This window comes from Pelophylax lessonae (assembly GCF_965119305.1).
Source record: "Pelophylax lessonae genome assembly, chromosome: 6".
Lineage (NCBI taxonomy): Eukaryota > Metazoa > Chordata > Amphibia > Anura > Ranidae > Pelophylax > Pelophylax lessonae.
The window spans coordinates 167,315,208-167,341,894 of NC_138773.1; the positions used below are offsets into that span (position 1 = coordinate 167,315,208).

The 26,687-nt window shown below is 40.5% G+C and overlaps 1 protein-coding gene across 1 annotated transcript in view; it reads left to right on the forward strand.

Moving 5' to 3' along the window:
* The window catches only part of RHBDF1 (rhomboid 5 homolog 1), a 219,202-nt gene that overhangs the window by 140,861 nt on the left and 51,654 nt on the right, over positions 1–26,687 (forward strand). The window contains exons 6-11 of the mRNA XM_082260219.1: positions 1,737–1,859; positions 3,173–3,339; positions 4,899–5,150; positions 5,811–5,922; positions 10,850–10,928; positions 20,867–21,024. Coding sequence (XP_082116345.1) covers positions 1,737–1,859; positions 3,173–3,339; positions 4,899–5,150; positions 5,811–5,922; positions 10,850–10,928; positions 20,867–21,024 — 891 coding nt within the window. The remainder of the gene's footprint in view (positions 1–1,736; positions 1,860–3,172; positions 3,340–4,898; positions 5,151–5,810; positions 5,923–10,849; positions 10,929–20,866; positions 21,025–26,687) is intronic.

The following is a 26,687-nucleotide window of genomic DNA, read 5'->3' on the forward strand; positions in this document are numbered from 1 at the left end:
CTGCAGGGGATGATTATACCATCCTTTTGGCAAGATCCTGGGAAATGCTGAATACCTTAAGAGTCATGAGGAGATGCTCTAGCTCAGTGAAAGAGAACTTTGATCCACTTTCGATATCTTCTTATTAAGCATCCGGTTGTGAGCTAGCTTTACAGCATTTCTTGCATGCTACATTCTAGAGTAGACAACTGTAGATGCTTATCTAAATTTTTTTTCGCTGTACAGGGTGAGGGTGGAAATCTCACAAACCAAATCCCAAGGTAAATAAAAGTCTGCAATTTGGTGAACCCTGCCACAATAAACCTAAACCAGAAAAAGTCATTTTGGATAGAGTTCAACTATATGGCATCAAGTGCTGCTGTTTTTCTTTAAAAGATAACTATGTCCAAAACTTTTTTGACCATACTTCTCCTATGGATTACAGAAGTGCAGTTCATTCTGCACTCATGTGACCCGTTTTCATCCGACACTCAGCCGGTCGAGGCTGGGGCAAGATTCTGACTTTAAGCCAGGATCCACCCAGAAGCCTGAACTGGCAGCTGGCTCAGCCTCTGAGCTGATCAGCTGGTAGACTGAACCAGCTCCTCCCTCCCCAGCCCAATGCTCCAATAAGCGATGGTGGGGCGGAGCAGAGAGCTGTTGACAGTGTTTGATTGCTTAGTTCTCAGTGAAGAGGTGGCAGGGGTCAGATGCAGCATCTGGCAGCATGTGGCGGATTGATGCTGCATCCACCTAGGTTTTAAATGATGTGGCACCTGAATTTTGGACTTATAATATAGTGTAAAGTATGCAAGTGGAGGATGGGCAGATGTTCTGAAACTACGGCGGGGAGATCTCACTACTGGAGTCTACAAGGGATAAAAGAAGTCATCAAATGACTCAACTCACCAAGTTTTCACATACAGTAAAACCTTGGTTTGAGAGTAACTTGGTTTAAGAGCGCTTTGCAAGACAAGCAAAATTTTCAAATAAATTTTGACTTGATATACAAGCGATGTCTTGATATACAAGTAGCCTCAAGTCACAGCTGATGATTGGAACAGGCACATCTAAGGATGCAGGCATCAGGGGTAAAGCTGTCCACATAGGACTATCCTCCGCACCATCATCTACGTCATCCTTTCCATGCTGCCCCTCGCTTTCAGATCGCTTTACTGCAGGGTGGTCTTCCCGGGCAGGATTACAGACTGGCAGCCGGCGGTGCAGAAGATGGTCTATGTGAACAGCTTTACCCCGGATGCCTGCATACTTAGATGTGCCTGTTTTATTCATCAACCATGTGAGTTGCTAAATGTTGTACCTTCATTAAATGGAACCATATTGCTACCCTGTAGCTCCTGCTGGATTTTGCTTCCAATCCCCTTGTGGAAGCGGCTATTTGTGGATGGACATTCTATGGTTACACAACCTATCGCTGTGTCCATAATCTTTTTATATGGACTATAAATTGAAGGATTTGTGAATAAATGGTTGTGGAACGAATCATCTGAGTTTCCATTATTTCTTATGGGGAAATTCGCTTTGATATAAGAGTGCTTTGGATTACAAGCATGCTTCCGGAACGAATTATGCTCGCAATCCAAGGTTTTACTGTATTACTAAAATGTTAATTTTAGGGTGGCCTGACCTGGGTCATTGAAATGAGTTTGGATAATATTACTGCAGTCTACGATATATTTGTCCGCAGATGACTTTTAGCTATAAACGCCAACAAATGTGCAAACCTTTCATTGTAGGGTCGATCGATAAAGGAAGGTACTTTACGAAGGATACATAGACGAAGCTTCACTCCGGTTAGTTTTCTAGAAGAAGATACCATGGATTTTCCTGATGAACTGGACACATCATTTTTTGCAAGGGTGAGAACAATTATTTCATTGTCGTTTCGGCTGTAAAGAAGTAGTATAGTAGCAACAAAGAAGTGTTAGTGCTATTGTAGGGAGGACACTTCTTAATTTTTTCCAGGTACTGGTTCTGATAATTTAGTGAAAAACAATAAAAAAAATAAATATTACACATTACTACACTAGTTATGTATATATTTTTTGTTTTATGGATTATCTGTATCATTTTCCATAATTGGTAAGAATAATAATTTTTCTTTATAAACAAAAGTGGACAGCGCTCATAAATAGTAATCCCCTTATAGAGTATATATGAAAATAAACATATATAACCATATAAATGTATCGGTATATATAAACACGAGTTTGTGCTTAAATGAATAGAGTGACTTATTTTTCTAATTTTTCCTTAAAATTTGTGCTTAATTAACGACTTTACAAATATGGTGTGAGATATAACAATTGCAACAGCCCCAATTCTATTCTCTAGGTCCTCAACTTTCAGAAAATGTATAATGTTTGATGGTTTAAAGTAATTTTTAAAGCAGAGTTCCGGCCTCAAAATCGAAAAAATCGATTTTGGGTCATCCACTTGCTGAGTGCAACCTGAAAAAGAAATGGATACTGCCGTTTTTTTTTTTTTGGTCACTTACCTTATTATAGAAGAAAATATACTCAGGTTCCTTCTACTTCCTCCCTCTGCGGCCGCTGCCTGTGCCGTCTCTTCTGATTTGCGATGACTCCTGAGAGCTGAACGTCATCGCTTCCAGGAGTCAATGCACCTGCACCGGCCCCGCTCGTCACTTACGGTGCAGGCGCGGCATTCCCTGCTAAACAGCTTCTGGGCATGCCGGGATGCCGCGCCTGCACCCGAAGTGACGAGCGGGGCCGTTGCAGTGCATTGTGGGACTCCGACATCATGGAAGAGGACACGAAGAGGGACGCTGCGGCTTCAGCTGCCCTGAGATGGCAGCGCTAGAGAAGAACTTTTCAAGGTAAGTATTTCTTCTTACTGGTAAGTGCGGCCCGGGACAGTTTAGAGGCTATCCATTATGGAATGTTCTAGCCCTGACTGTCCCAGGGGTATTTTTAGCTAAAATTGACCCCTGAGGATGGAACTCCGCTTTAAGCAAAAAAAAAAAAAAGCAGATTTTAGCTTGTATGTAAGAATTAGAAAATTGCTCAGGTAGGCAAGCAATTAATTGAATTTGAATATGCAGAAAGTCAAAATATTTCTCTTCCTTTTGCATTTCTCAGTTCTATTAAATATATATTTTTTTGCTCTGTTTTATAATTATACAGTAAATATTGTGCTGTTTTGTAAACAGGAAGGAGCTCTTCATGAAGATATGTCAAGTTACCCTGATGAAGTGTTTGAATCTCCTTCAGAGGCAGCCATCAAAGAGGCCGATAATACAGCAATAGCAGAAGATGCTGTGGAACATACAGGGAGTGCCTTGGACAAAAGTGAATTAGAAAAAAGTCATTTAATGCTGTAGGTGGTCATCTAATTTACAGAAACGAAACAGTAATTGTTAACTTCCCCCTTTATTATTTTCATCTATATTCAGTATATCCTATATATTATTAAACTTAAAGTGGTTGTGAAGCATGACTTTTTTTTTTTAATCACTAAACATGTTATACTTACCTCCTGTGTTCAATGGTATTGCACAAAGCGGAATCAAACCTCCTCTTCTGGGGTCTTCGGCTAGCGCTCTCGGCTCCTTCTCTTTTCTGTGCGCCACCATAGAAAGCAGGGCTGTGTGCATCACAGTCAGATAGCGTGGCTCGACCCCCGCCCTCTGCTCCCTCCTCACAGGATTTGAATGACAGCAGCCAATAGCTGCCACTGCTGCTTCTGTCCTGTGAATGTAGGGAGGAAGAGAAGACCCAATACAGACGGACACAGCGATGGATTGTGGGAAGGGGGGCATACAAATACTGGGCTTTTTTTACCTTAATGCTGGGAATACATCAAGGTAAAAAAAATGGCTAGCCTTTACAACCGCTTTTTTTTTTTTTACATGGGGTAATTCTGCCTCTAGTTTCCTGGGGACAAGCATCACTAGCATTTCCATTTGTCCTTCCTGTATATCCTACCTTCAACTCATAAACCTTACTGCCCAGTATCCATGCCTGCAGTGAGATGGTCCCTCTAGCACACATAACTATACTTCCTGTATCCTGTATTGTTTAAAAACAAATTAGCACTGGAGGCTACTTACACCCAACAAGCATTAAACCCCTAAGGTGGATACGCACAGACCAAAGTTCGGCCACTTCAGCAGGGATCGGATGAATTTCCATCTGGGTGTAGCCCTTCCTATTTAGCAAAAGTTTGTTTGGAGTTGACTTCTGTCGAACAGAATCGCTGGAAATCTTTCATCCAATCAGTGCCTGCAGCCAATTGGCTACAATGCTGATCAGTGTATTTTTGTGACAGCGGAGGTGTCCCCACTGTCAGAATACCATAGCACTGTGGGGAAGATTCCTCCATTCACCTCACTTGTGTGGATGGGGGAATCTGTTCTTTTTATTTATAGCTTAGACTCTTAAGCCGACCGTACATGGATCGAAATTAGGCCGGTTCAGCAGGGACCGGACGAATCTTTATCCATGTATGGGCAGTGTGGTTTATATAGAACTCAGACAATAAAGTTAATTGAAAAACAAAAAAGGCAGACTTGATAGACTACTCAGTCTTTTTCTGCCATCACTTTCCTATGTTTCTATCTACCAATCAATTCTGTATAACCGCCCTGTTGGATCTTTGCAGGTCGATCAGTGCTCTTGGCTAAAGCCAGCAGCACTGATCAGTGTATTCTGATGGTGGGTAAGTCTCCCAGATATCAGAATACAATAGCTCAGTGGGGAGGATTCCCCCATCCTTATCGAATGTGTGGATGGGGGAATCAGGTCAGTGTTTTTTTGTTCATCCATGTTGCTTGTATGTAAAAAAAATTTCATCTATGGGCTGCTTTAACAAATATTCTCTTATCTCTCTGTTTGCTGCATATTATCTGCATATTAAAAAATTCTGTCTTTTTCCAGGCCATTGGAGAGAGGTTGGCGTAAAGTAAAAGAAGGACATCTTGTACAGCCAAAAATAAGACTTTGTCAGGAAGTAGTCACTGTCAGCCCTCAAAAAAGAGGCCAGCGTATAACTGTCCCGGTAAAGAAGCTGTTTGCAAAAGAAAAAAGGCCATATGGTCTTGGAATGGTCGGAAGATTAACAAACAGAACATATCGTAAAAGGATAGACAGCTATGTAAAAAGACAAATAGAAGATATGGATGACCACCGGTACGTACAGTACAAGTCAATGTACTAACTAAATAAGAAACACTTATTTGTACATTTTGTTTGTAACTTGGCCTTGGTGATAATTTATTTAATTTTTGTTTTATTTAAAGTGGTAGTAAACTGCAAAAAAACTAAAAAAAAAATCTCCCCCCCTGCAAGTTTATACCATAATGTGCTAGTATGCATTGCATACTAGCAGATTATGAAAGACTTACCTTAAACAAAGCCTTCCATCGGAGCACTGTCAGCACTGACAGGGCTTCCATCTTCATCTGTTTTTTCTTCCAGGTTCACAGGCTTTGCTTGTTGTGAATGGCCGAGCCGGGATAACGTCAATCCTGCACACGAGGTTGGGGACCCCTGTCCTAAATAGTGCATGTTTAGGAGATATTTGTACCTACAGGTAAGCCACCTTATAGGCTTACCTGTAGGTATAAATAAACAAGCGGACTTTACTACCCCTTTAAACAACATATTTATTGCATGCTTTACTATAGAGTGAAAAAGATGTCAGTTCAGTAGTAGATCTGTAAAACGCTGTTCATAATTAATAATTATTACTGTAGAAAATAAGCTCTATATTTATGCCTTAAGAGGAATAGGATATTGCACTTTTATTTTTATCAATAGATAATGTGATAAATATTGTGTTCTTTTCAGGCCGTTCTTCACTTACTGGATTACAGTTGTACATCTACTCATTACAATCCTGACTGTATCCATCTATGGTATTGCACCTGTTGGATTTTCTCAACATGAAACTGTAGAATCTGTACGTAATTCAAGCAAAAAACACTTGTTGGCATTGCAATAAATGAATATTACATTAGCATTATATAGCACCTCTGCACTGTAGAACTATGCCTACCACCTGGAAACGGGTAAAGTATAACTAAAGGCAAAACTTTTTTTTTAGTTTTGGATAGAGTGGAAAGGAATTAGAACACCTGCCAGATTTTATTGTTGTCTGTGCCCCCGTTGGGGAGATTCGCCCTCTCTATGTGTCCTGTTTACCATTATCATTATAAGTCAAAGTAAAATAAAATACCATATTTTGGGTTGTCCCCAGAAAAGTAATCTTCCAATGGGGAAACTAGTTCTGGTGACATGGGAGTCCCCAAGAGATTCCCCTAATTTGCAGGGATTTCCTCTTACTTCCTTTGGCTATGAGACAGGAAATAAAGGAAAATCTCTGCAATGGGACAGAGATGGCGAAAAAAAAAAAATCTGACAGGGGTTATAACCCTCCCTTGCTCTATCCAAAATGAAAAGTTTTGCCTATAGTTCTACTTCAAGGTTCCAGAACAGCAACTAGTTACTTGATGCATACAACACTCACATACATACATCTATGGGGAATCTGCCCCATTTACTACAGGAAGACACATATACAGTGAGGGAAAAAAGTATTTGATCCCCTGCTGATTTTGTACGTTAGCCCACTGACAAAGAAATGATAACTTTAATGGTAGGTTTATTTCAACAGTAAGAGATAGAAAAACAACAAAACAATCCAGAAAAACGCATTTCAAAAAAAGTTATAAATTGATTTGCATTTTAATGAGTGATTTAGTATTTTAGCCCTTCACAAAACATGATGAACATGTCATGGGGGCAAAACCCTTGTTGGCAATCACAGAGTTTAGAAGTTTCTTGTAGTTGGCCACCAGGTTTGCACACATCTCAGGAGGGTTTTCGTCCTTCTCCTCTTTGCAGATCCTCTCCAAGTCATTAGGGTTTCAAGGCTGAGGTTTAATAACTCGAACTTTCACCTCCCTCCACATATTTTCTATGGGATTAAAGTCTGGAGACTGGCTAGGCCACTCCAAGACCTTAACGTGCTTATTCTTTAGCCACTCCTTTGTTGCCTTGGCCATGTGTTTTGGGTCATTGTCATGCTGTAATACCCATCCATGACCCATTTTCAATGCCCTGGCTGAGGGAAGGAGTTTCTCACCGAAGATTTGAGGGTACATGGCCCCGTCCTTCTCATGTGGTGAAGTTGTCATGTCCCCTTAGCAGAAAAACACCCCCAAATCATAATGTTTCCACCTCCATATTTGACGGTGGTGATGGTGTTCTTGGGGTCAATGGCAGCATTCCTTCTCCTGCAAACATGGCGAGTTGAGTTGATGCCAAAGAGCTCGATTTTGGTCTCATCTGCCCACAACACTTTCACAAAATTCTCCTCTGAATTATTCAGATGTTCTTTAGCAGACTTCAGACGGGGCCTGTACATGTGCTTTCTTGAATGGGGAAGCTTGCGGGTGCTGCAGGATGTCAGTCCTTCACGGCATAGTGTGTTACCAATTGTTTTCTTGGTGATTATGGTTCCAGCTGCCCTGAGATCATTGACAATATTCTCCTGTGTAGTTCTGAGCTGTTTCTGAACCGTTCTAATAATCATTGAAACTCCATGAGGTGAGATCTTGCATGGAGCCCCAGACCGAGGGAAATTGAGGAGAGATTGGAATCTGATTGATTGATTGATTGCTTATGTGAACAGGCATCTTATATACAGGTAACAAGCTGAGATTAGGAGCACTCCCTTAAAGAGAGTGCTCCTAATCTCAGCTCATTATCTGTATAGCAGACACCTGGGAGCCCAAAATCTTGCTGATTGATAGCAGATCAAATACTTATTTCACTCATTAAAATGCAAATCAATTTATAACTTATTTGAAATGTGTTTTTCTGATTATTTTTGTTGTTATTTTGTCTCTCACTGGTAAAATAAACCTACCATTAAAATTATAGACTGATCATTTCTTTGACAGTGGGCAAACCTACAAAATCAGCAGGGGATCAAATATTTTTTTTCCCCTCACTGTAGTAAGCATTGACTAGTGTGCATTACAAGCTGTGGGAAGATTTACTAAAACTGGAGAGTGCAAAATCTGGTGCATCTCTGAATAGAAACCAATCAGCTTCCAGGTTTTTTTTTTCGTCAAAGCCTAATTTAACAAGCTGAAGTTAGAAGCTGATTGGCTACCGTGCACATACTGGGGTTGATTTACTAAAACCGAAGAGTGCAAAATCTGGTGCAGCTGTACATGGTAGCCAATTAGCTTCTAACATCAGTTTGTTCAATTAAGCTTTGACAAATAAAAACTAAAAACTTGTTGTTTTTCTATGCAGAGCTGCACAAGATTTTGCACTCTCCGGTTTTAGTAAATCAACCCTACTGTTCCCAGTAGAGGTAAATGTATGTTTAATAATTGTTGTATTCTTATAATTATTGTTGTCATTAGTATTTGGCTAAGCTTTTGTGCTTACCCTATGGAGATACACTACGTGGGAAAAATTATGTAGACATCCCACTAAATGATGGTTCAGGTGATTCCAGTGAAGGGTACTGTTAATGCTACAACATACATAGACTTTTTAGAGAGTTGTTCACTTTCAACTTTGTGGAAACAGTTTGGAGAAAGCTCTTTTATGAGGTATCTTGACTGTGCCCATGCATAAAACCCAGGTCTCTGGAATTTGGTGTGAAGGAACACAAGTGGCCTACCCAAAGTCTTGACCTCTACCTTATTCAACACCTTGAATTAGTAGCTGATTGAGAGCTAGGTCTTCCATTCCAAAGTCAAACCTAAAAATTGATCTATTGGCTAAATGGATACAAATTCCCACAGACACAATCTGTAATCTTGTGTAGGTGGAAGTAGAAGCTGTTAGAGCTGCAAAGGCTTCATAATGCCCTGGTTTTGTAATGGGACTGCAGGGCACCCATCAATATAACAATTCTATTTTGGCATTCTTTCATGAGCACTTTTTCATTTGAAATCTATGCTTCAGATAATGTTAATACATTTTCTAAATGTTTAACAAAAACAACGTATATTTTAAGAGGGGAGGCATATTTTTATTTCTTTCACATTAGCCATTTTTTTTTTTGGGGCATAGACACAGCAAACCTTCAGCCGGCTCACAATGTGCTCCTAAAGGGAATTCACATTGTTTAGCATTTTTATTTTTCTTCCTAACTCCCTTTTACCACTCCAGTCCCAGCTGCAGTAAAGAACCTATGAAAAATACTTCCATTCTGCTAGGTGTACAGGATCCCCCACGTAACAGCATTAGGGACTGACAATTGGCTACTTAGGCAATGAGCAACAATTTGTAGGAAGGAAGGGGAGTGATGCTCCATACCCAGTAGAATTAGGATTTTTACCTGGGCTGCAACAAGAGTCAGGAGGCACTGGATGAGTGTCTTGTATACCTCCTGACTCTTGTCTTATTCACCACTTAACTCTTGTCTTAATGTACCTCTTGAGAAGTTGTCTCAATCATTAGCCGTTAGAACTGAGCATATGATAAAAAAAACATAACTAGAGGTTAGTTACAGTTGAATATCTAACACCAAAATGGATACAGGGATATAAGCAATGTTCAACTTTTCCTGTAACAGTTGAGCTTGAGCCTATCTTGTCCAATGTTCCCCTAGTGGTTTTTAATTTGATGGTTGCCTCATTGACCAATAAGGAAGCAGAGGAGGAGTGTGTCAAGCTTGACCATGAAGTTCAACACACACCTTAGGCCTTATGCACCCAGGGTGTAAAAAAATGCTTTTTTTACAGGTGCTTGACTTTTCTTTTCAGTCTGTAAATGCCCCTCTACGTTAGCGTATGTGGCCATGCACAAATAGGCATTTACAGGCAGAAAAAAAAAGCTATCACCAGTGTTTTTGGGAGAAGAGCTTTTGGCCAGGACAAACAATTGATGCACTTAAATGCATTCAAACATGCCTAAAGGCTAGATGTGTTTAGCGTTTGAGCATTCATTCACTCTAATGGCCAATATAAATGAATATTCTGGCCCATGAAATCCATAAACACTCAAATGCTTGAAACACCTGAACACATCTAAACGTGTGGGCAAGACACAGCTTTGGGTGCGTTTTTCAATCTGCTCTTTTCCTGCTAGGAGCAAAGGCGTTCAGAGGAGGAAAAAAAACATAACGTCTTACAATCCAACTGTATAATCTTCTTTAGATCTACAAACAACCATGTAGCCCAAGGCCAGCCTGATTGTTGCAGATTGATTGGATAGTTTAGGTAGTCCTCATATCAGATAATTTTGGTAAAGTCAGATTGTAACATGTATAGTAAACTTAACAGGAAAAGCCAATATTGTGCATATCAGTTCGGCAACCTTAAAGAAAACTCTGCTTATTCATTTTTATTTCATATGCTCAGCTTTGAATTATTCAAATCTGGTTTAATTTAAAAAAGAAAAGGGGTCTAAATATATACATTTTTTGGAATGTATGGCTTAGAGCAACCTTTCTTGACGTTTTTACCCCAGAAGAACCCCCTTACATTGATAGTCAGTGGAAAAAATACCCCTCTTGTAAGTGGTGGTCAGAATGCCACCCTTACAAACAGCTAAAAAGATCTTCGGGCTCATGCTACTGGCTCTGTCCAGTGACTTTGGACCCATAACTTTGCAGACACTATCAAGTGGAAGGAGCCCCTAGCAGACTCTGGAGGAACACTGGAGTTCCACGGAACCATGGTTGAGAATGGCTGGGTTAGAGAGTCAACTAATTTCCATATCGGCAGCCCTCCCTGCATCAGATATCAGAGAAACTAAAAAAAAATTTTAGACTGGTGTTTTTTTAATATTTGTAACAATATTATTATAAGAATATTTATTTTTTTCCCAACTTTTTTTATTAAATATGTTCTTTCTAGGTTTTGCGGAACAAAGGAGTTTATGAAAACGTAAGATACATACAGCAAGAAAACTTTTGGATTGGACCAAATTCTGCAAGTGTTTTTATTATTTCCAATATACAATATTTACATTTGCCTAAAAACATTGTTTTCACTTTTTTCTTTTCTTTTTTATTTCTTAACTATACTAAAGAAAACATATACAAAACTGCTATAGATTTTTTGTAAGAGGTGGGACAAAATCAGAGCAGGGTGAAATATGGGGTTTTTCATGCAGGACACATGTTGGCACTGCAGAAATCAAAGATGCTAGAAGACCTGTCTTGTTTTCTGCTGGGAAGGCAACTAATTCAGTTTAGCGAGACATTGGGGTTGATTTACTAAAATTGGAGAGTGACAAATCTGATGCAGCTGTGCATAGTAGCCAATCAGCTTCCAACTTCAGTTAAGCTTTGACAAAAATACTTGGAAGCTGATTAGTTTTTTATGCACAGCTGTACCAGATTTTACACTCTTCAGTTTTAGCAAATCAACCTCATTGCATCCTAAAGTGAAACTACACTGCATCTGAGCGCGACCAACCAAAAACACTATTTAATTCATTTTTAATATTCAAAGAAAATTCCCCCATCCATCCTTGTCTCCATGCTTTATTTTGTTGAGAAATCACTTTGAAAAACACCCCCTAGCATTTCTGGCTGTGGCCATCTTGAGTAAGGGTAGTTGATTTGTGTAGCATTTACTTCCTGGGGTCCATCTGCCCTTGGCTTAGGCATGCAAATTGGGAGGTAGGGAGATGTACTTAGCTGAGAAAACCCCTCATTCCCTCCTGAAGAATCGTGGGATGTATGACAACATTTGCCTAGGAAGTAACTAAAGAAATGTTAAAAAGGCTAAAACAAGTAAATATGATAATATTTCCTAACTATTTACTAATGCTAACAATTAAAAATAGTCAAAGATGACTGAGAGAGGGATGTTCCACTTTAACATCTCCTTAATTACACCTGCTGTTGACATGTGCGATGGCTGTGAATGCCATTCTCCAGTCATATATATTTATAGGTAAATGTAATGTTGATGAATATCCAAACTGGTGACTATGATAAATGTAAAAGAATTTGGAGTAAATCTGCAATGAAAATGCACAGTGGATGTTATCACTTACACATGATGAAGGTTTTCATTAAAGCCTAAATTTATATAAAACTAAAAACAGAAAAATCAGCACAAGGGGCATAACTTACAACAGTTAGTACAATGTGTTCCTTGCCCAAATTCTTTCAGTAGAAATCTTCATCTTTTCTTAGTATGTGAATGGCAGATTGGGCAGAAAAGAGTGAGCCTAATTGACCTGCCTTGATGAGAGCTCCTGACAGCCTTGTATCTGTATTATCCCTCGCCGCTCTGGAAGATTTGGAGTTGGAGGGGGTGGACAAGATGAAGATTTCTACTGAAGGTTAAATAATCAGGACAAGGGACACATAATAACTGTAAGTCATGCCCCTTGTGCTGATTTTTCTGATTTTAGTTTTAGCTAAAGTATGCATGAATAAATTCCTGACATGTCACAATATATAGCAACAGTATAATTTTTCAGGAAAGATACTCCCTCTATCAATAAAACAGCTATCCCTGAAAGTCAGAGGGTGCAGCAGGGGCCAATCTGTGTCCTACATTGGTAAGCATGGCCAAGAACTGCACAGGCACTAGGATTTACATGATTGTGTCCTCTTTGTGTCAGTATCTAAGTCCATGAAGCAGATGGTTATACTTTATGACAAAGATGGTACTGTCTTTTTGGAAGTCATTGTCAGGGGGAATTACCATAATCTATGTGAAACGTTATAAATGCCTGGTAGTTGTACACTGGCACATTACCATGCTCACCATTCTCTGAACATGCTCAGTTTCTTTCTATTCTCGGCACTGTGCCTAAAATCAGAGGCACTACAAGCCGATTTTAGCTGACAGCTTTAGGGGGGAAAGAGCAACAGGAATGATACAGACTGTGGAGGGCACACAGATTAGGGAGAGAGAAAAGAAAAGCAGGAGACATGACAGGATAAACTCTGCTGCCAGAGAGACACAAAGAGTTATACACTGTGTGCACAATTATTATTTTTTTTATGGAGCTAAAATACAGCCCATTAATTGTAATTTGCCTATGCACACATGCGCGTAAACAAGTGCCGTGCATTCTTCAGTAAAAAAAGAAAGAAAAATCTGCTTTTTTTGATCAGTAATTTATGCCTCATGCGAGCAAATGCGTGCAAATACGCGCAAAAGCACACAAATGCATGCAAATCCCATTTACATATTGTGCAGAAGGAAAACGCAAGAATACGTTTTTGTGCATTTGCTCAGGAAAATGCGCGTAAATATGCGCAAATACATACAAAATAAACACGTTCACCCTTCTTTTTAATAACAGTCATAAGCCTTCCATTCATGAAGTCTCAGTTTCTTGATCTGTTGATGATCTACTTTTTGTGCAGCAACAACCACTGCCTCCCAGACACTGTTTAGAGAGGTGTACTGTTTTCCTTCACCATAAATCTCCGATTTAACCACTTAAGCCCCGGAAGATTTTACCCCCTTCCTGACCAGGGCCTATTTTGCGATTCGGCACTGCGTGAATTTAATGGACAATTGCGAGGTCGTGTGACGCTGTACCCAAATGAAATTGACGTCCTTTTTTTCCCACAAACAGAGCTTTCTTTTGGTGGTATTTGATCACCTGTGCAATTTTTTGATCATGCGCTATAAACAAAAAAAAGAGCGACAATTTTGCAAAAACAACAATATTTTTCAAATTTTTTTATATGAAATTCCCCAAAAAAATGTAAAAATAATTTTTTTTAACATTTTAGGCCAATTTGTTTTCTGCTACATATGTTTGGTAAAAAAAATTGCAAAAAGCATATTTTGATTGGTTTGCGCAAAAGTTATTGCGTTTACTAACTAAGGGAAAGATTTTTGTAATTTTTTATTGTTTTTTGTTTTAACGAGTAATGCATTTTTTTTTGCGGGACTGCGAGATTGCGGCGGACAGATCGGACCCTTGACTGACATTTTTGACACTTTTGGGGGTAACAGTGACATTACTACAGTAATCAGTGCTATACATATGCACTGTTACTTTAAAAATGACACTGGCAGGGAAGGGGTTAATTTTATTTGAGAAGGAGGGGTTAAGTGTGTCCCTAGGGGCGTGCTTCTAACTGTGATTGGATGTGGCTTTTCATGTAACTGCAGAGATCTACGGTCCTACATAGCAGGACCGTATGATCTCTGCTGTTACACAAGGGAGATTGACAGGCGGCTTTGTTTACATTAGCCGCCTGCCTTTCTCCCGGTGTAACCGGCGATCGCGAGTGAGCGGCGGACATCGCGTCCGCCGCTCACAGGCGTGGGGGGTTCCGTGGGCGAGCGGGAGCGCGCCTCCGGGCGGCGCGCGCTCGCTCCCTAGACCCTCACAGGCTAGCGACGTAGATCTACGTCACTTTGCCTGTGAGGGGCTGACTGCCGACGTAGATAGACTTTAGGCAGTCGGCAAGTGGTTAAGAAGGGCCTACAATTTCTCAATAGGGTTTAGGTCAGGAGAGGAAGGGGGCCATGTCAATTATTCTTTCATCTTTAACCGCCTTAGCGGTAATCCCGAGCGTGACTCGGGGTTGATTTTTCATTGCAGGAGCGGTAACCCCGAGTCACGCTCGGGGTGGATTGCAGAGAGCGCAGCGGAGCTTCTCTTACCTTATCCTGGCGATCCAGCGATGATCTCTCATTGCTGTGACCGCCAGCCGAGAGTCCCGCCGCTCCTCCGTCCCTCCATCGGTACGATCACTTCCTAGTTCCGTTCCCTGCAGCAGCAATGCTGCATGGGAGCGGAACTAGGGAGGGAAATTCAAAAAAAAAAAAAAAACGTTACACAAAACACACTTTATATTATATTATATATATATATATATGCATATATATATATATATATATATATATATATATATATATATGCATATATATATATATGCATATATATATATATATATATATATATATATATATACATGCATATATATATATATATATATATATATATATATATATATATAATATGCACACACACACATATATATAAAATTATATTATTGATTCAATTATAATCCATGCGTTATATATTATATATATATATATATGTGTGTGTGTATATATATATATATATATATATGTATATATATATATATATATATATATATATATATATATATATATACACACACACACACACATATCTATATATAATATATAATGCATGAATTATAATCTAATCAATAATATAATTTTATTATATATATTATATATTAAATAATAAAATAATATTATTGATTCGATTATAATTCATGCGTTTGTGTTTCAAATTTATCACATCTGGGATGTCTACTAGAGTCTTGTTTTGGTCAGGTTTAAGTCAGTAATTACTAAGAATTGTAGGCCTATAATACATAACGCCAAATTTCCATGAAAAGAATTGTACCGCTTTTGGTATGTAATTCCAGACATAATCATACCGCCAGGGAGGTTAAGGCCTTTACTGGCTAGCCACGCAGTGGAATACTTTGATGCAGGCGAGTGAGCATTGTCCTGCATAAATATCATGGTCTTCTTGACAGATGCAGACTTTTTCCTGTACCACAGCTTGAAGAAAATGTCTTCTAAAAACTGGCAGTAGGTTTGGGAGTTGATTTTGAGTTCATCATCAACCCAAAAATGTCCAACTAGCTCATCTTTAACAATACTAGCCCATACCAGTACCCCACCTCCACCTTGTTGGTGTCTGAGTCGAAGTGGAGCTCTGTGCTCATTACTGATCCATGCACAGGTCCATCCATATGGTCCGTCTAGATTCACTCTCATCTCATCAGTGCATAAAACCTTTGAAAAATGTGTCTAGATATTTCTTGGCCCAGTCTTGACGTTTCAACTGTGTCTTGTTCAGTGGTGGTCTGGGCACTTCAGGTAGGTTGCAGTTCTTGAATATGACAGCACTGGAGGATAATGGGTTCCTGGTAGCTTCACGTTTGATTCTTCTCAAATCTTTGGCAGTTAATTTGCGTCTTTTTATCTCAACACATTTCTTGCAACCCTGTTGACTACTTGTAACAAAACAAAACGTTTGATGGTTCTGTGATCATGCCCCAATATCTTAGCAATTTCAAGAGTGCTGCATCCCTCTGAAAGACTTTTTACAATTTTTGACTCTTCAGAGTCAGTTAAATCTCATTTTGTACAAATAAAAAACAACTGAAAGAGCGCACAGCCGCCCTAGCATAACACCGTTTTATTAAATTAATGCAAAGCCATTAAAATATAACTCATGAGTGTAAGTGGAAGTCATGCAGATCAATTCCCTGTGTTCCCAGGGAGAAGGCGATTCTCCCCTCCAGGTCCCGCCAGCCACTCGACCTTCATTTGGCGGCAGCTTCCTCTGATCTGAGACATCTGGTGGTAAGCACTTCCGCCTCCAGGTGAGCCGTCCGATGTGCGCATGCGCCCGGACCAGCCAGTGCCGCACAAGCGTGATGAGATGCGAACAACCGCTCAGAGGAGAGCCCTGCCGGAAAGTGAAGGATGAGTGGCTGATGGGACCTGGAGGAGAGAATCCTAAAGGAACCCCCAGCCTGAAACTCTAGTCCAGGATCTACGCATGGGCTGGTAAAATGTTTCTCTTTTCTGTAAATCTCTTTTTGGCCCATTTTACCTGAGGAAAAGAAGCTGCCTAATAATTATACACACCTTGATATAGGGTGTTGATCTCCCTAGGCCACACCCTACCTCGTTACACAAATACACATTACCTGATATGCTTAAATCCAATAAGCATTTAAGTTGATACAGCTTGGAGTTGGATAATATGCAAAAAAATGATGATTTGGTTCAAATACTCACTTGCCTAATAATTGTGCACACAGTGTACTTGCAAAGATAGTGTCTTATCTTATCCCTGATGTTCTCTCCTTTCTCCCTCAGCTTCAGCCAGTGAACTTCAGCACTGTAAAGCTTCTGTCAGCCTTCCTCTCTATCTGAGCCAAGACATACAGTGTATCCGGGAAGTATTCGCAATGCTTCACTTTTTCCACATTTTGCTATGTTACAGCCTTATTCCAAAATGGATTAAATGCATTATTTTCCACAAAATTCCTACAATCAATACCCCATAATGACAACATGAACGAAGTTTGCTTGAAATCTTTGCAAATTTATTAAAAATAAAAAACAAAAACAAAATCAAATGTACATAAGTATTCACAGCCTTTGCCTTGACATTCAAAATTGAGCTCAGGTGCATCATGTTTCCACAACATGTTTTGTACAACTTGATTGGAGTGTGGTAAATTCAGTTGATTGGACATGATTTGGAAAGGCACACACCGGTCTATATAATGTCCCAGAGTTAACAGTGCATGTCAGATCACAAACCAAGCCATGAAGTCCAAGGAATTGTCTGTAGACCTCCAGGACAGGACTGTATCGAGGCACAGATCTGGGGAAGGGTACATAAATATTTCTGCAGCATTGAAGGTCACAATAAGCACAGTGCCCTTCATCATCCGTAAATGGAAGAAGTTTGAAACCACCAGTACTCTTCCTGCCTTGCCAAACTAAGCAATTGGGAAAGGGCTTTAGTCAGGGAGGTGACTAAGAACCCAATAGTCACTGGGTATGTATGGCGAAAAGCCACTCCTCAGTAAAAGGCACATGACAGCCCTCCTGGAGTTTTCCAAAAGGCACCTGAAGGACTCTCAGACTATGAGAAACAAAATTCTCTGGTTTGATGAAATGAAGATTGAACTCTTTGGCCTGAATGCAAAGCGGAATGTCTGGAGGAAACCAGGCAACGCTCATCACCTGGCCAATACCATCCCTACAGTGAAGCATGGTGATGGCAGCATCATGCTGTAAGGATGTTTTTCAGCAGCAGGAACTGGGAGACCAGTCAGGATTGAGGGAAAGATGAAAGCAGCAATGTACAGAGACATGCTTGATGAAAACCTTCTCCAGAGCGCTCTGGACCTCAGACTGGGATGATGGGTTATCTTCCAACAGGACAATGACCCTAAGCACACAGCCAAGATAACAAAGGAGTGGCTACAGGACTCTGTGAATGTCCCTGAGTGATCCAGTCAGAGCCCAGACTTAAACCCGATTGAACATCCCTGAAGAGACCTGAAAATGGCTGTGCACCGACGCTCCCCATTCAACCTGATGGAGGTTGAGAGGTCCTGCAAAGAAAAATGGGAGAAACTGCCAAAAAAAATGTGTGCCGAGCTTGTAACATCATACTCAAAAAGGCTTGAAGCTGTAATTGGTTCCAAAGGTGCTTCAACAAAGTATTAAGCAAAGGCTGTGAATACTTATGTACTGTATGTGATTTTTTTCATTTTTTATTTTTAATAAATTTGCAAAGATTTCAAACAAACTTCTTTCACATTGTCATAATGGGGTATTGTTTTTAGAATTTAGAGGAACATATTGAATTTAATCCATTTTGGAATAAGAGTGTAACATAACAAAAGGTGGAAAAAGCGAAGCGCTGTAAATACTTTCTGAATGCACTGTATAATCAAGGCTGGAAATGTACATATTTTAATTAAGTGACATATATTTGAGACTAAGGAGAGAGGACAGTTTTCAATAAGGAAGCGACTGCTCAGAAGCAATGCTGGAAGCAATTTATAGTACACACCAGTTTTGGTAGCATAATTATTAATGTAGAATATATTGTGCAAAAAGGTAAATCAGCGCAATTAAATATAAAGTGGTGTAGTGTTAAGACCCAATAATTTGGGATACATAAAGAAAATACAGCAGCTATATAAAACCTCCTTCACTAACGGGAGAAATGAACTATAAACGAATATGTATACAGCGCTATATAAAATCAAATAAAGTGACAATGTGCATCATATAAATCAATAAACTCGCTTAAAGTGCAATATATATTCCTCTTAAGTGCAATATATAATCTCCATAAAGTGCATTCAAAGTAAAGTGCATAAGAGTCCACTAAAATATAAATGACCGTGGGTTAAAATTCAATAAGGTGCTTGATAGATGTTTCATATAAAAGTGCAAGTGACACCACCACCGTTTAGCCACCAGATGGCCTCTCACCTCACTGAAGCATTAAATCAGCATTGAATCCTCAATAAGATAAGTAAAGGGAATGGCACTTCGTGAATCGATCTCACTGAAGCATTAAACCAGCATTGAATCCTCAATAAGACCAGTATGGGGAATGCCACTTCCTGAATCGATCTCTCACCATCCCATGGACATGATATGTGAATAAAGATAATGAGGCATCTAAGTGCACATTGCTATTATCCTTTAATTGATTCACATTCAAAGTAGAATTGCACTCACATGAATCGCCACAATGGGCTTGTGCGGACCGTACACGCCAAAAACAGTAGCTGTCGGGAGCCGTGCTGGTGGGTCGCTTCTCGTCCGTCCAGGTCTCCTCCCCCTATACGCGTGGTGTCTTACGCTTTCGCAACACGACTTCCTCAGTAGGGGTCTATTTTAATGTAGAACATATGCTCTTTTGTTAAAGAACATTAATTGTTATCAAACTGTTATGTGTAAAGGTCTGCTTTAACATGAAAAATAAATCTGATGACAGATCAGCCTAAATTTATTTCCATATATTGTTTTTACTATCAAGGTATTTGCACATCAGAGTTCACACAAATCTGTAGCCTTCATTTAGTTAAAAAAAACATAAGCACAAAGGACATTTCTGTGTGATGTGTCCCTTGTGCTGATGTGTCCTGATTTAGGCAAAACCTTCCTCCTCTGAGGACCCCCACAACGCAGTGCGGCAGAGATTCATAGAATTGAGGGAGCTGTGGCATGCACTCATAATGACTGTCTGACTGTGCCTGCCCTTTCTGCCCAGTTCCTCTCTTCAAAGAAACCACCTTACACCTTCTTTGAATGAAACATGATCTCTGAATCATGATGTGAAACATGATATGATATGGAACATGATCTATGAATGAAGCCGTTATCCATTTATAGTTCCTGTTTCATTAATGGAATCTGTAGTACAGGGCATTGTTGGACACTCTTGATGAGAACCTGTCACTGCTCCCTCAGTTCTGTTAACCGATGCTGCACCAGAAAATTGCAGCAGTGGGGGTAGAGGGGGCATTGGAGGGGGAAGATTTCACCTAAACCAGGAGACAGCAGCACAAGGGACACATCACACTGATGATAAGTAATATCCCTTGTGTTTGTTTTTTACATATTAATTTTTACCTAAACATAACATGCACCAAAAATGCAGCTAGCGGGACTTTTTAAAAATGCAACTGAAGTACAACTGACTGGTGTGAAAAATTCCATTGGATTTTTAGGGACGAATTTTTCTTCCACTTTTTTTAACTGAAAAACTGATCAATAACTGACCAGTGTGACAGGACCCCTAGGCTTTAAAGGCTAAGTTCACTGTGTTAAAAAAAATAATAAATGCACATGTTTTTGCAGGAAAAAAAAGTGCTTTTTTATTTTTTTTAAAGGAGCCTACAAAGCATTTCACCTGTGATTAGTGGATGGCGGGTGCAATGTCATGCTCCTGCACACTTTTCCTTGAGCTTTCTGCCTGTACCTCCATACTGGCTTTCAGTTAGAAAGCTGGAGGGAGATTCAGTGAACTACGAGTGCTGAGACGGATTACCGCACTTGTAGTTCATTGAAACGACAAGTCTGTCTACTGTGGTGGCGGACGCTATTTGTCATTTATTCATTCTCAGATCTTTGTGAATGAAGGATGCGGCTGTGCGGGCAGAGCCCCCGCATAGGTACAGCGATTTTAAATGTGAAAGTGGCTGCGAGAGAGTGGAGCCCCTACCCGCTGTCACAGGATGGAGCTCAGGGGTTGGGGGAAAGGATGCTTAGTAACATGTTCCTAAAAGTAAACTTAGCATTTAATAAATTTGCACTAATATCTGTATTTTAAATTCTTCTAGGAAGACCTTATACATCTTGGAGCTAAATTTTCTCCATGCATGAGACAAGATAAGCAAGTGTACAGTTTAATTCAAATGAAGAGAGAGAAGGAAAAACATTCTGCTTGCTGTGTGAGAAATGACAAATCCGGCTGTATCCAGACCTCAGAAGAGGAGTGCTCGGTGAGACAGTTATGCATTGTTTGGCAACCATGTGCATTTATTTTATTGCAGATGTACTTTCTTTTTAGGAATTTTTTTTTGTATAAAAATAACAAACATGTTATACTTACCTGCTCTGTGCAGTGGTTTTGCACAGAGCAGCCCAGATCCTCCTCTTCTCGGGTCCCACTTCGGCACTCCTGGCCTCTCCCTCCTGGTGAGTGCCCCCACAGCAAGCAGCTTGCTATGGGGGCACCCGAGCCAAGCCGCAGCAGCTCCGTGTGTCCATTCAGACACAGAGCCATGACTCTGCCCCGGCCCTCTCTCTCCTCATAGGCTCACTGCATTTGATTGACAGCAGCTGGAGACAATGGCACTCACTGCTGTGTCTCAGCCAATCAGGAGGGAGAGTCCTGGACAGCCGAGTCTCTCTTACAACTTTGCTGGTTAAAGATGGGCCTCAGGTAAGTATTAGGAAGGCTGAGGGGACTGCTGAACACAGAAGGTTTTTTATCTTAATGCATAAATGCATCAGGATTAAAAACCTTCTGCCTTTACAACCACTTTAAGTTGTTATAATAGTGAACCCTTATATGTCAGGAATAGCTGTGTGCTGTTATTCACTTGTTTTGACTTCCGGTTAGTTTGCAAATGTGAGCTCAGCGCCAAAATATAAGACTTTCATTAAGTCTAACCTGTCTTCTGCTTCAAATTCCAATTAGCAAAGCCTTTAATTTTCAATCACGACTGTGCCTTTGTTGTATAACAGATTTTTGGGCGTCTATTATTAGCACTGAGCTCAAGCAGCAGAGAGATTACTCTGATGGGGGGAGAATACCAATAAATAATTGAAAAACAAAACAGCTGAAAGGTAAGGACCCCAACCCACTGAAACATTGGGATAAAACTGAACAAAAACTCCTGTAGTGGAAAAAAGAAAGATTATTGATCACCTTTCCTCTCACTTCTGTAGGGCAGGGGTGGAGTTGTAATTCTCTGTCAAGATCCCGGAGAATGCTAAGGACTCCAAATCTTGCAAGAGGTTGCTGGAAGAACAGTGCTAAGAGCATCTTCTCAGCAAAATTTGAAGTATTCCACCTTCCCCAGTTCTTGCTGGAAGGAGGATGACATGACCCTTGCCTAGGCACCACAGGTGGAGGCCTGGGGAAAGGGGAATATACTATCCTCCTTTTGACCTGTCATTCTGGAGATCAGTATATCATACTGATGTGAAAAAAGGGCCTACTGCTTTGGGATTAAGGTATGTTGATGTGTATCATATGTACAGTATATGCATATACACAAAGTTAGACACTTTTGGCGACAGTAACAAGCCAACAGACTAGTTAGAGTTTCTTGCTAATAAGGATGCTTGGGAGGAGAACCCTCAGATCATATCAGAGTAGCACTGCTGTTTTTAGCCATTTTATTCCTACATGTGCATTTTGACTCTGATACAGAAATCAGCTTTCCTGTCATCATCATCATCACAGATGTAGACTTACACCTAGAGTGTAGTCACATCATAGATGTAGACTTACATCTAGAGTGCATGTGTATTTTCCAGACAGCTTACTTGGAAGCCTTAGGTTGCCCATAGGTGGGTTCTTTTTTTTTTTTTTTTTTTTCAGCCAGCAAGAGCCTATCAAAAAATATTTGAGATTCCCCTATCTATACAAGCAAGGTGGATGGAGGAATCCTCCCCGCTATGTCATTGTATTCTGACAGTGAGTACTCATCCACTGTCAGAATACACCAAGCCAATTGGCTGCAGCTGCTTAACAACTGAAAATTTCCAGCAGTCTTGTTTGACGGATGTCAATCATTAGATAGACTTCTGTCAAGTGGGAACGACCATAGACGGATAAAAATTGAGACATTCCCTGCCTAACTGGACAAATTTCAATCCATCCCTGGCCAACTTAAAACAGATAAAACATGGGCGACTCTGTAGCTAGTGATCCTGCCACTGGCAATATTGTCACTTCTGGCAGAATCTCCCATGTGTCATTAGCCTTACAGATTGTATATTTATATTAAACAGAAAAGCGTAACCTTTTTTGAAGCTAAATAAACTGTAACAGAGTCTTTAAGTGCGGTCCCAGACTGTGATAACACTGTATATAACACACTCTACTGAACAAGCTGTTTTTCTGTGCTATCTGTTATTCAGCAGGAAGTTAGCACTCGTACAACTTTAAATTTCATAAAAACTGTAGGCTGTTTCCCAGTACATTCTACCTGTTTGTAGACTAGCCTAAGGTGACACATGGCTCTGGAAGTTTTCCATGCATCCATACAATATATAATTATATCATCTATACAATAGATTTTGATTTGCAAACCCAAACAGAAATAAATTAGGTCATCGCTGGCTGTTAGAAAGGTTTCTGTCTGTCCTAGGCAGTGATACCAGATGCACTTCGCCTGGTACAGGAGTCAGCACTATAGAGGAAGCATCGGCTTATGCAGTTCCAGCTCCTTCCACAGCTGTTATATGAATAAAGCTGGCACACGAAAAGGCATCTTCCAAGTAAAATTCTTTATTCCAGCATGGATAGCAGTGACAACATGACAAATGTTGACGTGTTTCGGCTTTATGCCTTCCCCATAGCATCCACCTTCCACAGCTGCCTGCTTCCACGTTGATGCTTTGGGATGGCAGGTTGGCACCCCCCTTGATCTGGGCTTGTTGACCCCCACCATCCCAAAACAGAAGGTCTTGGGCCACAGCAGAGGGCTCCATGGGCCACATGTGGCATGCAGCTACTGTATGACCACCCTTGCTGTATACAGTATACTTTAATAAATGTTACACAGGTAGACTTTTCCATATGCTGACAACTGCACAGGGCACAGCAGAATAGCCTCTCCATTACGTGACATTTGTTTAATGAAAAGCAAGTGAATTCAGGACCAGTACAGCATCATTGTCACACCATCACAGAAGCTATCACAATTACTCATTCATGCTACACTGTACCCAAATTAAATTTTTATCATTTTGTTCACACAAATAGAGCTTTCTTTTGGTGGTATTTATTCACTGCTGGATTTTTTATTTTTTGTGATATAAGTGAAAAAATAGCGAAAATTAAAAAAAAAAAAAAAACAATATTTTCTATTTTTTTTTTTTAAAAGAAATCCAATAAAATCAAATCTTGTCATACATTTAGGCCAGAATGTATTCTGCTACATGTCTTTGGTAAAAAAAAATACTGATAAGTGTATGAAAATAGGTTTGTGTGAAAGTTATAGAGCCCACAAGCTAGGCTACGTATCATTGAAAATTGATCAGTCCTGATGTACTGACTGCCTATCTCATTTCTTCATGCCTTAAAATATCAGGAGAGTACAAATACCCCCCAAATTACCCCTTTTTGTAAAGAGGACAGTCCAAGGTATTTAGTAAGAGGCATAGTGAGTTTTTTGAAGTTGCAATTTTTTGGCCACAATAGTTTTGGTAATGAAGATTTATTTATTTATTTATTTATTTTTTCACAAAATTGTTATATTAACAAGGTATTTCTCACACATGGCATACATAAACTTACAATTACACCCCAAAATATATTTTGCTACTCCTCCTGAGTATGACGATACCACATGTGTGAGACTTTTACACAGCCTGGCCACAAACAGAGGGCCAACATCCAAGTAGCAATGCCAGACGTTCGAAAACCATATACAGTATTACACATGAGTACCTATCACATTTTTGAAGGCCCTTGAGCACCAGGACAATGGAATTACCAACAAAATTACCCCATTTTGGAAAGAAAACACCCCAATGTATATTCTATGAGGCATAATATTTGAAGATTTCATTTTTTTTCCACAAGTTTTTGGAAAATGTGGAAAAAAATAAAAACGTATTTTTTTTTACACAAAGTTGTCAATTTATAAGATATTTCTAATACATAGCACGTACATAGCAAAAGTTACACCCCAAAATGCATTCTGCTACTCCTCCTGAGTATGGTGATACCACATGTGTGAGACTTTTCCACAGCCTGGCCACATACAGAGGCCCAACATCAACATGACCCCATTTTGAAAAGAAAACACCCCAATGTTTACTCTATGAGGCATAATGAGTCTTTTGAGCATGTCGTTTTTTTTTCCACAATTTTTTGGAAAATGTGGAAAGAAAATCAAAACCTATTTTTTTTAGACAAAGTTGTCGATTTCTAAAATATTTCTCCCACATAGCATGTACATACCAAGAAAGATACCCTAAAATACATTATGCTACTCCTCCTTAGTATGGCAATACCACATGTGTGAGACTTTTCCACAGTCTGGCCACATACAGAGGCCCAACATCCAAATAGCACCTACAGGCTTCTAACACATAGCATGTACATATCAAGAATTACACCCCAAAATACATTCTGCTGAGCAAAGGGTAAAAAAAATGATTACCTGTGGTTTTGGCAGGCAGGAATACTGTCCCAGCACAGGAAAAGCATTGGTCCAGACAGCCAATGGAGATGTTCAGGAATTTTCCAGGCAGCAGGCAGGGATATGCCAAAGTATTGGTCCTGGCAGTAGTTCAGTTAGCAGGCATGGTCATGGCCAGTTCAGGTGGCCGGCAGAGGCATGGCTAGTTTAGGTGGCAGGCAGAGGCATGGCCAGTTAAAGTGGCAGGCAGAGGCATGGCCAGTTCAGTTGGCAGCAGGCAGCACTATAAGGCTTGGGGGCCTTGGTAAGGTAAGACCTGAGGACAAGGGTAGAGGCTTCTCCCACCCAAATCTCTTTGAAGCCCCTCCGAGTCTCCAGACCCTAATCCGAGAAAACAAAAACCCGGAGAAAAAAGTTTTCTCCACTCGGAGATTCTATTCTGGAGCCCCTCACCTATGTGAGACCCATGTATTGAATAGTACAGTGGCAGGGCAAACAATCAGTTCCAGGATGCAGGCAAAAAACATGGTCATTCAACAGGCCGAGATCAATTCACGTCTTAGGCAGAAACATGGTTGGCAGAGGCATAGTCGATAAACAGTCCGGGTCATACACAGAAATAGCAGAAACTGGAAAAATATCTTCACATCATAGTCGATAAACAGTCCGGGTCAGGAATTGGGGGAGGAGCCTGGTCATGGCGCCAGATTCGAGTGCGTGCTAGCGCTGACAGGGGAGCCGCTTGCGATATGCTTGTGAAAGCTCCTGCTCCTCCAGCCCCCATGAGAAGCTAGACCGGATCTCACCACCCCTACCCGACCGCCTGTAACACTAGCCGGAAGGACCCGGTGTATCGGCGTATCGGTGGATCCCTGCCGGGAGGCAGGTACCTCCGTAGAGCGGTGACCGACTGAGAGAAGGTCTGCTCCGGGGATGTAGATCCTGATCGCCTCCAGGATACAGCAGCGTGTGGGCGGCTTTGGACAGACCCGCAGCTTTGTGGAGGAGAGAGTCGAGGTAGCCAGACACCGGACCGAGCCGTACGGACCGAGCCATCCGGGAGGCAAGTGAGCGGCCACCCCCACAGAGCGGGACCTGACAAGATACAAGCTGCAAGGGACTGGTGAGAGGGTGGAAACCCCCCAAACTCTTTATATGATCTTTTTCAAGCCCAAGTCTTTTGTATTGGTGACCCTGTAAACTGCATAAACTGCATAGACTATATATTTAGCTCAAGCTAAACCCCATTGTTACCCCCCATGAGAAGACACTGATTGCTG